The sequence below is a fragment of the Gnatocerus cornutus genome, unplaced genomic scaffold (assembly GCF_029298725.1).
Source record: "Gnatocerus cornutus isolate USDA-ARS CGAHR unplaced genomic scaffold, icGnaCorn1.1 ctg00000307.1, whole genome shotgun sequence".
NCBI lineage: Eukaryota > Metazoa > Arthropoda > Insecta > Coleoptera > Tenebrionidae > Gnatocerus > Gnatocerus cornutus.
Window position 1 is genome coordinate 1 of NW_028275626.1, and position 13,548 is coordinate 13,548.

At 34.8% G+C, this 13,548-nt stretch overlaps 1 protein-coding gene across 2 annotated transcripts; it reads left to right on the forward strand.

The window, feature by feature from the left end:
* Window positions 1-4,687: 4,687 nt before the first annotated feature.
* Window positions 4,688-6,739, forward strand: LOC148165475 (kinase D-interacting substrate of 220 kDa-like). 2 transcript variants are annotated; one of them, XM_088049711.1, is made up of 4 exons: window positions 4,688-4,861; window positions 6,107-6,249; window positions 6,303-6,577; window positions 6,626-6,739. In XM_088049711.1, the coding sequence occupies exons 3-4, from the start codon at window positions 6,415-6,417 to the stop codon at window positions 6,646-6,648; spliced, it is 186 nt and encodes a 61-aa protein (XP_087905837.1). In that variant the 5' UTR covers window positions 4,688-4,861; window positions 6,107-6,249; window positions 6,303-6,414; the 3' UTR covers window positions 6,649-6,739. The 2 variants fall into 2 exon arrangements, with proteins under 2 accessions (XP_087905837.1, XP_087905838.1); XM_088049712.1 differs by lacking the exon at window positions 4,688-4,861 and adding an exon at window positions 5,472-5,558.
* Window positions 6,740-13,548: the final 6,809 nt, after the last annotated feature.

Sequence of the window (13,548 nt, forward strand, 5' to 3'; positions counted from 1 at the left end):
TTACGCAGATTCCAAATCTGGGATTTAAATTCAGATCCGACAACAAATAACTGAGTTATGGCCGATCAAAGTTTCGGATAGTTGATTTTCATTTTTTCTCATTTTTCCCAATTTTCAAAGTTAAATATCTCGGAAACTATTAGAGATATTGAGATGCGGTTTGCGCCATCGTTTTTTTCGGCTCATTTTACGTCAGAAAAAGTGCTTAAAAGTCGAAAATTCGATAGTCGATTTTTCGCGAAAAAAAATTGCGACTCAAACGATGAAAATTTTTCAATTTTTTTATTTTTGACCATAACTCGTAAACCGTTTGTTTGATCGATCTCAAATTGGGCCAGTGGATAGATTTTGAGCTCCTCTTTCGACTGATATATAATTCAATGCTATTAAACGTCATTTTCATTTTGAAAACATTGATTGAAAATCACCCCAAAATGACCACTTCCAAACAGTTTTTGGTCAATGCTTTCTTTATTTCTTAGGTAAACTCAATAAATTTTGACTCATTTTACGCAGAATCTCACGCTGAATCCAAATCTGGAATTTAAATTCAGATCCGACAACAAATAACTGAGTTATGGCCGTTTGAATTTTTGGGTTGTCGCCAGATGGCCAAATTTTTGAAGGTTCCAAACAATTCATGCTCGATATCTCGAAAACTATTTCAGATATTGGAATGCGGTTTGCGGCATCGTTTTTCTCGCGATTTTTTACATAAGAAATCGTTTTTAGATTTTCCAAAAGTCGAAATTTGCAAATTTTCGCAAAAATTCATGACTAAAACTATGGCCAAACTTCTCATATCGATATCTCGCTTATTTTTTAGAGTAAACTCGAGTTATTATACATCAGTGAACGCAGAATTTTACGCAGATTCCAAATCTGGGATTTAAATTCAGATCCGACAACAAATAACTGAGTTATGGCCGATCAAAGTTTCGGATAGTTGATTTTCATTTTTTCTCATTTTTCCCAATTTTCAAAGTTAAATATCTCGGAAACTATTAGAGATATTGAGTTGCGGTTTGCGCCATCGTTTTTCTCGGCTCATTTTACGTTAGAAAAAGTGCTTAAAAGCCCAAAATTCGATGGTCGATTTTTCGCGAAAAAAAATTGCGACTCAAACGATGAAAATTTTTATTTTTTTTTATTTTCGGCCATAACTCCTAAACCGTTTGTTTGATCGATCTCAAATTGGGCCAGTGGATAGATTTCGAGCTCCTCTTTCGAATGATATATAATACAAAGGTATTAAACGTCGTTTTTACATAAAAAATAGTGATTGAAAATCACCCCAAAATGACCACTTCCAAACAGTTTTTGGTCAATGCTTTCTTTATTTCGTAGGTAAACTCAATAAATTTTGACTCATTTTACGCAGAATCTCACGCTGAATCCAAATCTGGAATTTAAATTCAGATCCGACAACAAATAACTGAGTTATGGCCGTTTGAATTTTTGGGTTGTCGCCAGATGGCCAAATTTTTGAAGGTTCCAAACAATTCATGCTCGATATCTCGAAAACTATTTCAGATATTGGAATGCGGTTTGCGGCATCGTTTTTCTCGCGATTTTTTACATAAGAAATAGTTTTTAGATTTTCCAATAGTCGAAATTTGCAAATTTTCGCGAAAATTCATGACTAAAACTATGGCCAAACTTCTCATATCGATATCTCGCTTGTTTTTTAGAGTAAATTTGAATTATTATACATCAGTGAACGCAGAATTTTACGCAGATTTCAAATCTGGGATTTAAATTCAGATCCGACAACAAATAACTGAGTTATGGCCGATCAAAGTTTCGGATAGTTGATTTTCATTTTTTCTCATTTTTCCCAATTTTCAAAGTTAAATATCTCGGAAACTATTAGAGATATTGAGATGCGGTTTGCGCCATCGTTTTTCTCGGCTCATTTTACGTTAGAAAAAGTTCATGGTAGCAATGAAATTACACAAGTTAAGAAGTTCATTTGAAGGTATTTAGTCTTGGATTTGATTTGCTACAAATTTCCGGGTCTTTATAGAAATTTTTAAACGCAGGTAAGCTGAAAATTGTTTGAATTCCAGCTTTATAATGTTTTGTGGTATTTCAGGTTCCAACTTCATTACCAGAGTTTATTATTAAGAGACTGAGTCTATAGATGATGGTCTTCTCATGACTACACACACCTTGCAGCATCTTGATGGTACCACCCATAGCCTAAGATGTCGAAAAGGCGGTTGTCGTCGCTCAACGTTGAAGGACTCTGCAACTTATTGCACAGAATTGAAGAAACCACTCATTCAGCTCCCAGAGTACAGTGAAGTGATCCAGGAGCATAACATCACGAAAAAGGTGTTGCTTTACTGCAATGTGGATGAAAAAGGTAAAATTTAAACATGTTTTAAGTCAAAGTCAAATGTTCTTTTTCCAGTGGTCGAAGATGTCGTTCAGTGACTGGGAAATATTCAGAGTGTTGCTGATTTCATTGCGGGAGCACGAAGTTCTTTCTATTGGTTTTTTGAAAACGTGAGATCTGGAGTTCTGGATGCATCGCTGCTTGTTGAGGAAGGATGGAAGGTTTGTTTGTTTTCTTTTCTCTCCATTCATGGTCTTTGGCAAACTTGCCCAAGACGTTAACTGTTTCCAATAAACATCCCTAGGGGCTGTTACGAAGTTTAGACGAGCGCATTGATGGTCACGTCCTCTAGTACAGTAAAATTCGTAATTTTGGTAGTTTTAGTGCTACAGCTATGAAATTTGGGGGAGTTACTATTTTTGCGTCGCAATGACACAGATTTTAGAAATTTTAATTTTTGAGACAAGTGAAAGTTTCCACGTCCTTGACTGAAATTCGTAATTTGGATAATTTTAGTGCAACAGTTATGAAATTTGGGAAAGTTACTTTTTTTGATTCGTATATTGACTCTATTAAATTTCAAAATTGTAGAGCCAAAAACACAGATTTTAGAAATGCTTATTTTTGAGACCAATTAAAAATTGCAGACATCTTATAAAAAAGTAAGCGCTCATTGCTGTCAGTCTACCCTCGTGTGTAAATTTTTCAAATTTCTTTCGTGTAAATCTGACTTTAAATTCTTTAGATAGAAAATTGAAGAAAAACTGAATTTAGCAAGTTTTGAGGTTAACTCGTTGTGTACATATCAACATCAGGAGAATAATGAAAGATTTAAATAAAAATTTGTGACCTTTGTGCTTATCTGCAACCTAAACTAAACGTAGACTTTTCATTTCCAACTCCAACTCTACCAATTTCAAATTTCAAAAGTCCCGCGCTAGAGTTTGACAGACGGCAGCTGTCGAAAGTTCGGTAGATGTCATTTGTTGTAAGTGGCCGGCTCTCCAATTTCGCGTAAAAACACAAGTTTTTAGAGTTCCCACGTGAAATTTTGTGTTCTGAAACATTCATGGAAGTGTTTCAAGTGTTTTAGTCGTGGTCACCAGCCAAAACCGTGTAAATTAAGGTAAATTTCACTATTTTTCCAACAGAATCGGGTTGGTCCATTTTAACCAAGAAAGGGGAGTTCTGTTTTAGCTTTTGGCTTTTCGAGTTTCTTTTGGAAATATTCGATTATTGGGGGTAAATCAATTATTTATTAGGGAGAAGGTTAAGAGAAAATTGAATGTTGCAATTTTTGTGGTTTTAGAAATGCTTATTTTTGAGACCAATCAAAAATTGCAGACACCTTATAAAAAGTAGGCGCTCATTGCCATCAGTCAACCCCTCGTGTGTAAATTTTCCAAATTTCTTTCGTGTAAATCTGACTTTAAATTCTTTAGATAGAAAATTGAAGAAAAACTGAATTTAGCAAGTTTTGAGGTTAACTCGTTGTGTACATATCAACATCAGGAGAATAATGAAAGATTTAAATAAAAATTTGTGACCTTTGTGCTTATCTGCAACCTAAACTAAACGTAGACTTTTCATTTCCAACTCCAACTCTACCAATTTCAAATTTCAAAAGTCCCGCGCTAGAGTTTGACAGACGGCAGCTGTCGAAAGTTCGGTAGATGTCATTTGTTGTAAGTGGCCGGCTCTCCAATTTCGCGTAAAAACACAAGTTTTTAGAGTTCCCACGTGAAATTTTGTGTTCTGAAACATTCATGGAAGTGTTTCAAGTGTTTTAGTCGTGGTCACCAGCCAAAACCGTGTAAATTAAGGTAAATTTCACTATTTTTCCAACAGAATCGGGTTGGTCCATTTTAACCAAGAAAGGGGAGTTCTGTTTTAGCTTTTGGCTTTTCGAGTTTCTTTTGGAAATATTCGATTATTGGGGGTAAATCAATTATTTATTAGGGAGAAGGTTAAGAGAAAATTGAATGTTGCAATTTTTGTGGTTTTAGAAATGCTTATTTTTGAGACCAATCAAAAATTGCAGACACCTTATAAAAAGTAGGCGCTCATTGCCATCAGTCAACCCCTCGTGTGTAAATTTTCCAAATTTCTTTCGTGTAAATCTGACTTTAAATTCTTTAGATAGAAAATTGAAGAAAAACTGAATTTAGCAAGTTTTGAGGTTAACTCGTTGTGTACATATCAACATCAGGAGAATAATGAAAAATTTAAATAAAAATTTGTGACCTTTGTGCTTATCTGCAACCTAAACTAAACGTAGACTTTTCATTTCCAACTCCAACTCTACCGATTTCAAATTTCAAAAGTCCCGCGCTAGAGTTCGACAGACGGCAGCTGTCGTCAGTTCGGTAGATGTCATTTGTTGTAAGTGGCCGGCTCTCCAATTTCGCGTAAAAACACAAGTTTTTAGTGTTCCCACGTGAAATTTTGTGTTCTGAATCATTCATGGAAGTGTTTCAAGTGTTTTCGTCGTGGTCACCAGCCAAAACAGTGTAAATTAAGGTAAATTTCACTATTTTTCCAACAGAATCGGGTTGGTCCATTTTAACCAAGAAAGGGGAGTTCTGTTTTAGCTTTTGGCTTTTCGAGTTTCTTTTGGAAATATTCGATTATTGGGGGTAAATCAATTATTTATTAGGGAGAAGGTTAAGAGAAAATTGAATGTTGCAATTTTTGAGGTTTTAGAAATGCTTATTTTTGAGACCAATCAAAAATTGCAGACACCTTATAAAAAGTAGGCGCTCATTGCCATCAGTCAACCCCTCGTGTGTAAATTTTCCAAATTTCTTTCGTGTAAATCTGACTTTAAATTCTTTAGATAGAAAATTGAAGAAAAACTGAATTTAGCAAGTTTTGAGGTTAACTCGTTGTGTACATATCAACATCAGGAGAATAATGAAAAATTTAAATAAAAATTTGTGACCTTTGTGCTTATCTGCAACCTAAACTAAACGTAGACTTTTCATTTCCAACTCCAACTCTACCAATTTCAAATTTCAAAAGTCCCGCGCTAGAGTTTGACAGACGGCAGCTGTCGAAAGTTCGGAATGTGTCATTTGTTGTAAGTGTCCGGCTCTCAAATTTCGCGTAAAAACACAAGTTTTTAGTGTTCCCACGTGAAATTTTGTGTTCTGAAACATTCATGGAAGTGTTTCAAGTGTTTTAGTCGTGGTCACCAGCCAAAACCGTGTAAATTAAGGTAAATTTTACGATTTTTCCAACAAAGCCAAGAACGGAGAGTTCTGTTGTAGAGCCAGATGGTTTTTTCAGTTTCTTGCGGAAATATTCACAGATTATTGGGGGTAAATCAATTCTTTATTAGGGAGAAGGTTAAGAGAAAATTAAATGTTGCGATTTTTGAGGTTAAGTCGTTGGTGATGTTGGTTGTATCAGCGGCTCAATATGATGAAAAAACTATAGAACATTTTTTTCCAAAAGAAGGATTTTGAGTTGATTTTGATTTAATTCGTAATTTTGGTAATTTTAGTGCAACAGTTATGAAATTTGGGAAAGTTACTTTTTTGATTCGTATATTGACTCTATTAAATTTCAAAATTGTAGAGCGAAAAACACAGATTTTAGAAATGCTTGCTTAATTTTGATTGGTTGAACGGTTGGTGCAAACTGGCATCAACCTAAGAAAGAAAAGTTACTAACTTACCACAAAATTACTAAGGTGTATAATTGGTTGCCTATATGCTGCATGTTGAAGCGAAATAATTCTTACTAATTAAGACTTATTTTCAGAGCACAACAAATTCTTTACTTTCTCGTTCTTCTGGGAATGGTCCAAAGAAATCACACAAGTTAAGAAGTTCATTTGAAGGTATTTAGTCTTGGATTTGATTTGCAACAAATTTCCGGGTCTTTATAGAAATTTTTAAAGGCAGGTAAGCTGAAAATTGTTTGAATTCCAGCTTTATAATGTTTTGTGGTATTTCAGGTTCCAACTTCATTACCAGAGTTTATTATTAAGAGACTGAGTATATAGATGATGGTCTTCTCATGACTACACACATCTTGCAGCATCTTGATGGTACCACCCATAGCCTAAGATGTCGAAAAGGCGGTTGTCGTCGCTCAACGTTGAAGGACTCTGCAAGTTATTGCACAGAATTGAAGAAACCACTCATTCTGCGCTCCCAGAGTACAGTGGAGTGATCCAGGAGCATAACATCACGAAAAAGGTGTTGCTTTACTGCAATGTGGATGAAAAAGGTTAAATTTAAACATGTTTTAAGTCAAAGTCAAATATTCTTTTTCCAGTGGTCGAAGATGTCGTTCAGTGACTGGGAAATATTCAGAGTGTTGCTGATTTCATTGCGGGAGCACGAAGTTCTTTCTATTGGTTTTTTGAAAACGTGAGATCTGGAGTTCTGGATGCATCACTGCTTGTTGAGGAAGGATGGAAGGTTTGTTTGTTTTCTTTTCTCTCCATTCATGGTCTTTGGCAAACTTGCCCAAGACGTTAACTGTTCCCAATAAACATCCCTAGGGGCTGTTACGAAGTTTAGACGAGCGCATTGATGGTCACGTCCTCTAGTACAGTAAAATTCGTAATTTTGGTAGTTTTAGTGCTACAGCTATGAAATTTGGGGGAGTTACTATTTTTGCGTCGCAATGACACAGATTTTAGAAATTTTAATTTTTGAGACAAGTGAAAGTTTCCACGTCCTTGACTGAAATTCGTAATTTGGATAATTTTAGTGCAACAGTTATGAAATTTGGGAAAGTTACTTTTTTTGATTCGTATATTGACTCTATTAAATTTCAAAATTGTAGAGCCAAAAACACAGATTTTAGAAATGCTTATTTTTGAGACCAATTAAAAATTGCAGACATCTTATAAAAAAGTAAGCGCTCATTGCTGTCAGTCTACCCTCGTGTGTAAATTTTTCAAATTTCTTTCGTGTAAATCTGACTTTAAATTCTTTGAGAGAAAATTGAAGAAAAACTGAATTTAGCAAGTTTTGAGGTTAACTCGTTGTGTACATATCAACATCAGGAGAATAATGAAAGATTTAAATAAAAATTTGTGACCTTTGTGCTTATCTGCAACCTAAACTAAACGTAGACTTTTCATTTCCAACTCCAACTCTACCAATTTCAAATTTCAAAAGTCCCGCGCTAGAGTTTGACAGACGGCAGCTGTCGAAAGTTCGGAATGTGTCATTTGTTGTAAGTGTCCGGCTCTCAAATTTCGCGTAAAAACACAAGTTTTTAGTGTTCCCACGTGAAATTTTGTGTTCTGAAACATTCATGGAAGTGTTTCAAGTGTCTTAGTCGTGGTCACCAGCCAAAACCGTGTAAATTAAGGTAAATTTTACGATTTTTCCAACAAAGCCAAGAACGGAGAGTTCTGTTGTAGAGCCAGATGGTTTTTTCAGTTTCTTGCGGAAATATTCAAAGATTATTGGGGGTAAATCAATTCTTTATTAGGGAGAAGGTTAAGAGAAAATTAAATGTTGTGATTTTTGAGGTTAAGTCGTTGGTGATGTTGGTAGTATCAGCGGCTCAATATGATGAAGAAACTATAGAACATTTTTTTCCAAAAGAAGGATTTTGGGTTGATTTTGATTTAATTTGTAATTTTGGATAATTTTAGTGCAACAGTTCTGAAAGTTATTTTTTTTGATTCGTATATTGACTCTATTAAATTTCAAAATTGTATAGCCAAAAACACAGATTTTAGAAATGCTTGCTTAATTTTGATTGGTTGAACGGTTGGTGCAAACTGGCATCAACCTAAGAAAGAAAAGTTACTAACTTACCACAAAATTACTAAGGTGTATAATTGGTTGCCTATATGCTGCATGTTGAAGCGAAATAATTCTTACTAATTAAGACTTATTTTCAGAGCACAACAAATTCTTTACTTTCTCGTTCTTCTGGGAATGGTCCAAAGAAATCACACAAGTTAAGAAGTTCATTTGAAGGTATTTAGTCTTGGATTTGATTTGCAACAAATTTCCGGGTCTTTATAGAAATTTTTAAAGGCAGGTAAGCTGAAAATTGTTTGAATTCCAGCTTTATAATGTTTTGTGGTATTTCAGGTTCCAACTTCATTACCAGAGTTTATTATTAAGAGACTGAGTATATAGATGATGGTCTTCTCATGACTACACACATCTTGCAGCATCTTGATGGTACCACCCATAGCCTAAGATGTCGAAAAGGCGGTTGTCGTCGCTCAACGTTGAAGGACTCTGCAAGTTATTGCACAGAATTGAAGAAACCACTCATTCTGCGTACAGTGGAGTGATCCAGGAGCATAACATCACGAAAAAGGTGTTGCTTTACTGCAATGTGGATGAAAAAGGTAAAATTTAAACATGTTTTAACTCAAAGTCAAATGTTCTATTTCCAGTGGTCGAAGATGTCGTTCAGTGACTGGGAAATATTCAGAGTGTTGCTGATTTCATTGCGGGAGCACGAAGTTCTTTCTATTGGTTTTTTGAAAACGTGAGATCTGGAGTTCTGGATGCATCGCTGCTTGTTGAGGAAGGATGGAAGGTTTGTTTGTTTTCTTTTCTCTCCATTCATGGTCTTTGGCAAACTTGCCCAAGACGTTAACTGTTCCCAATAAACATCCCTAGGGGCTGTTACGAAGTTTAGACGAGCGCATTGATGGTCACGTCCTCTAGTACAGTAAAATTCGTAATTTTGGTAGTTTTAGTGCTACAGCTATGAAGTTTGGGGGAGTTACTATTTTTGCGTCGCAATGACACAGATTTTAGAAATTTTAATTTTTGAGACAAGTGAAAGTTTCCACGTCCTTGACTGAAATTCGTAATTTGGATAATTTTAGTGCAACAGTTATGAAATTTGGGAAAGTTACTTTTTTTGATTCGTATATTGACTCTATTAAATTTCAAAATTGTAGAGCCAAAAACACAGATTTTAGAAATGCTTATTTTTGAGACCAATCAAAAACTGCAGACACCTTATAAAAAAGTAGGCGCTCATTGCCATCAGTCAACCCTCCTGTGTAAATTTTTCAAATTTCTTTTGTGAAAATCTGTCTTTAAATTCTTTAGAGATAAAATTGAAGAAAAACTGAATTTAGCAAGTTTTGAGGTTAACTGGTTGTGTACATATCAACATCAGGAGAATAATGAAAGATTTCAATAAAAATTTGTGACCTTTGTGCTTATCTGCAACCTAAACTAAACGTAGACTTTTCATTTCCAACTCCAACTCTACCGATTTCAAATTTCAAAAGTCCCGCGCTAGATGGTCACGTGCTCTAGTATAGCAAAATCCGTAATTTTGGTAGTTTTATTGCTACAGCTATGAAATTTGGGGAAGTGACTATTTTTGCGCCGCAATGACACATATTTTAGAAATTTTAATTTTTGAGACAAGCAAAAGTTTCCACATCCTTGACTAAATTTCATAATTTTGGTAATTTTAATGCTACAGTCCTGAAATTTGGGGAACTTACTATTTTTAAGTCGTGTAACTCTGTCAAATTGCAAAATTGTAGAACGAAAGACACAGAAAGTTGCAAAATCAGTTTCGTCTACAAATCGTTCGGACACTGTATATTTGGATTTATATTGGAACTCGACCTTGTCCATTCATTTCCCTCGGTTATGGCAATAGCACTACCTGATTATTTTTTGTTCGCTCAAGAAAAAAGTTATAAGATAAGCAATTAGGAAATTACGTAGGTATTAATCTCTTTATTGGAATCAGTTGTGTTTCGACTTTTGATAAAGACGGTCGTTTCGGAAATTTGCTACTCTGATAAAATATCTTGTAAGGTAATGTACTAGCCCATCATATTCATTTATAGACATTTTGGAGAGTTTTCAATTCATAGAAACGTTAGGTGAAACGTTGTTCATTTTTTCAGTTTGTTAGCGTTAACAAAAGTTGTTTAATATACAGAGTGTTTATGTTTAGTAATAATCGGATTTTAAAGGAAGTTAGGTACATTTAGACTTTTTTGGTTCTTACAAATGTTTATCTAGGATTTGTGTTTGACTGTTGGATATGGCAAACAAAATTTGAAGATTGCTTTCAGAATTTTGAAATTTTTTTATTGAAACGGAAACATTCTTCTCAAAATTAACCGCTCAATATTAATTTTGAGATTTAAATTTTATTTGAAAGCACATATGAAACTCAACTTCATAATCGTCGTAAAAACTTCCATAGTCGTCTCACGCCATAGTGCTGGAATTCGCTTAGGTCTTATGTATTCATTTTATCCTTCAATTACTTAATTAGTTGAAGGGCAGACAAGTTGAGCAGTACCGCACCACTGACAAACAATTGTTTTTTTTGGCAAAAAAAGAGTTGGATAACAATATTGAAAACTTCGCGAATATTTTGGCCAATTTCAAGTTCAATTATATGAAAAAAGGTTCACACTAATAGACCTTTGTTGAAATATGCCTCGATTGATTTTCTTTCTGGAGGAAATATGTATGACAAATTCGCTAAAAATCCTAATGTGACCCTGACGTCTTATTGCATACTTAAGAAGGACTTAAAATTAACGCCCCAGCGAAAACCAAATGTTAAAATTTTGTTGCATAGTGAAATTAGTGCTCATTATTTATTCTTTAGGCGTGTAGTGTCCCACTTCAAATTAAAATTTCAAACTTTTCGCGCCACAACGACCGCAGGAATTTTTGCGTTAAGAAGTTGGTGGACTTGGGAGTTCACCACCGCCGCAGCGGAGGAGGCGGGCGACGCCGGAGGCGATTCATTCTTGTTACGAGTTCGGGAGTACTAAGGTGTTGTGCTATCGAGTGCGTTTCGCCATATTTTTCACAGTGTTAATTTTAATCGTTATTTTGTTCTAATTTTTCATTTTTGTGTTTTTTTTTTTTAATTTTTTGTTTGTTAAAATCTTTTAAACAATTTTTTTTTACCCATTAATTTTAACGGGAGTGTGGTGTTATTTTAGGGCCCCTTGTAGAAGCGCTTGTGCGTTGTCACCTTTTGGTATGTAATAATTTTTGTCATTTGTTGTCTGAAGAAGGAAGTCACCCCGGATTCATGTAAAGTAGTTATTTTCCCTACAATTCTAAAGTAACGCGTTTTTTTTCCGCTGACGTAAGCGTCTGGATTCAACCAGTGTTCGCCCACCGTCCGATAAGCCACGTGCAGAAGCAGTTTAGATTCGTGGAAACCTGATAGTTTTGGGAACTGGAATTTTTATTCGATTCAGTTCAAGGAATTTATACTGTTGAGTTCGAAGGATTAAAAATAGAATAGGATTTTAAAGAAATTGTGAAATACATGAAATTAACTGGGAATGTCTTTTTGGATCACTCTGTGTCATTTGTGAACAAAAACGAGTACATTTTTCCTAAAGTCCACGACTTTCTCTTCCATTGTATTTTATCGAAACTGAAAATTTATATGTTTATGTATTTTATGTATGTCCCTTGATTTCTTAGATGCTTAGACTTTTTTCGTCACAAAAGACACAACATAACAAACAGCCTCTCGCGTTAATGTTAGTACATTCTTTTAGAGTGTGATCAATTCAAAATTAAACTTTGATTTTTGACTTTCGAAAACCCTCCAGTGCTGGAAGCTTGTTACGTGGGACTCTCGGGGTAGTCAGGGTTCACCTAACTAGCGGGTCTTCCGCGGGTGATGTTGGTTACTCTTAATCTGGCCATAATTTGTTAGTACTCTCGATAAGACACCGCCTGTATGTTGCGGAATAGGAAAAATTGTCTTCGGGTCTTCCGAAAACATATCTCGTCCTGTTTCTGTCTGTCGCCTTTGAAAATAATTATCTTTTATTAATGTTTATTGATAAATTGTTTGTACATGTCTACTTGGTAAATTGTGTGTTGTTTTTCATTGTTATTTTGTTTTCAATAATTTTTGTAGTTTGATCACACTCACAACAGAGAGAATGGGAGATTTTTGTAGTTCTTTTGATGTAATTCACTTTCCGTTAATTTGTTTATTGCATCTTTGTACCGAAACGTTTCTTTGTAAAGTGACTTCCTTTGAGATTAAAAATTATTAAGTATTTTGTAACATGATCAAATCGTCTGTTCAAATGCTTGTATTTCTTGAAATGTTAAGAATGGACACGTAGCTGTAAAATTTAAGTCAAAACCATTCAAACTTCTAAAGTTTGAATAAAACAAGTTAAACCACATTTGGTCTGGTGTATTTTTATTTCTTTGTGTTGGTACGCTCTTCCTAAAAGACGATGCACTGCTTTGTATCTAATGAACATCCGCCTTCACAACACAACGTAGGTCCTAGCCGTTTCAGACGATCACGGTTTTCGGCCGTTTTATTTATTTTAAAGTTCGCGGTTCTCGAGTTTGGCGGTTCATTTGAATTTTGGCGGAATTGGGTTACAGATCATTACAGGCGTGTTTGTAGTTTCGTTTAAAAAAGACGTGTTTGAAAAATTCGAAATTTGGGTCAATGTGTTATTATAAAATCTGATTATTGCAAGGCACTTTAAATACCGGGTGTTCCAGCGACTGCTGAACATAGGGAAATAACATGGGAAAATGAATTTTATTTTTTTCCTGCTCTCTCGAACTTCCAAATTGAATTTGGTCAGGGGTGGATTATTCTTTGAATGACACCCGGTACATGTTTTTAATGTAAGGGAAGTGTTTTAACAAAAATTGCGTCGCATTCTTTAGTAAATTTCTATTTGATAGTTTTAATATTGCCGAAACGGGATTTTCCGCGAGTCTTGGGATGAAATGTCTTTTGAAAACGCGAGGCGAATTAATAACGAAATTGATAGATTTTCAATAAGGAGAAATAATTTTGAATGGCTGTGTGATATTTTTCCGTACGTTTTAGTCCTGTTTTTTTAATGCAGAATACGTAACTAACTGAGCTGCATTGTTCCTAATTAGTGAAAGGACAAATCAATTACAAATAAAATGCTAGAAATTTTTTTCCAAAAAAAAGAGTTAAATAATCATTATTTAATAACCCCCGTAAAGTCATCGTTTATTTAGTTGTACTCCGAGTTTTGTGTAAGAAAGACGTCGTGCTACGGTGGCTCGAAATTTATTTTATTGTAGTTTAGTGATTGCCAGGGTTTAAAGGTAGGACTTGTACTATTAGTGCTACAGCTATAAAATTTGGGAAAATTTAGTAATTCTAAAAACTAGTGTTTTTAAATGAATATTACGGTGTCTGTGTTCGCGAAAGGGGTGTATTTTGAGACCCAAAAT

Bases quoted from the DNA above. Each gene is read 5' to 3' on its own strand.
- LOC148165475 (XM_088049711.1), top strand. From the start codon at position 6,415: ATGTCGAAAAGGCGGTTGTCGTCGCTCAACGTTGAAGGACTCTGCAAG. The intron at 6,578-6,625 runs GTTAAATTTAAA...TTCTTTTTCCAG, and splicing joins CTGCAATGTGGATGAAAAAG to TGGTCGAAGATGTCGTTCAG.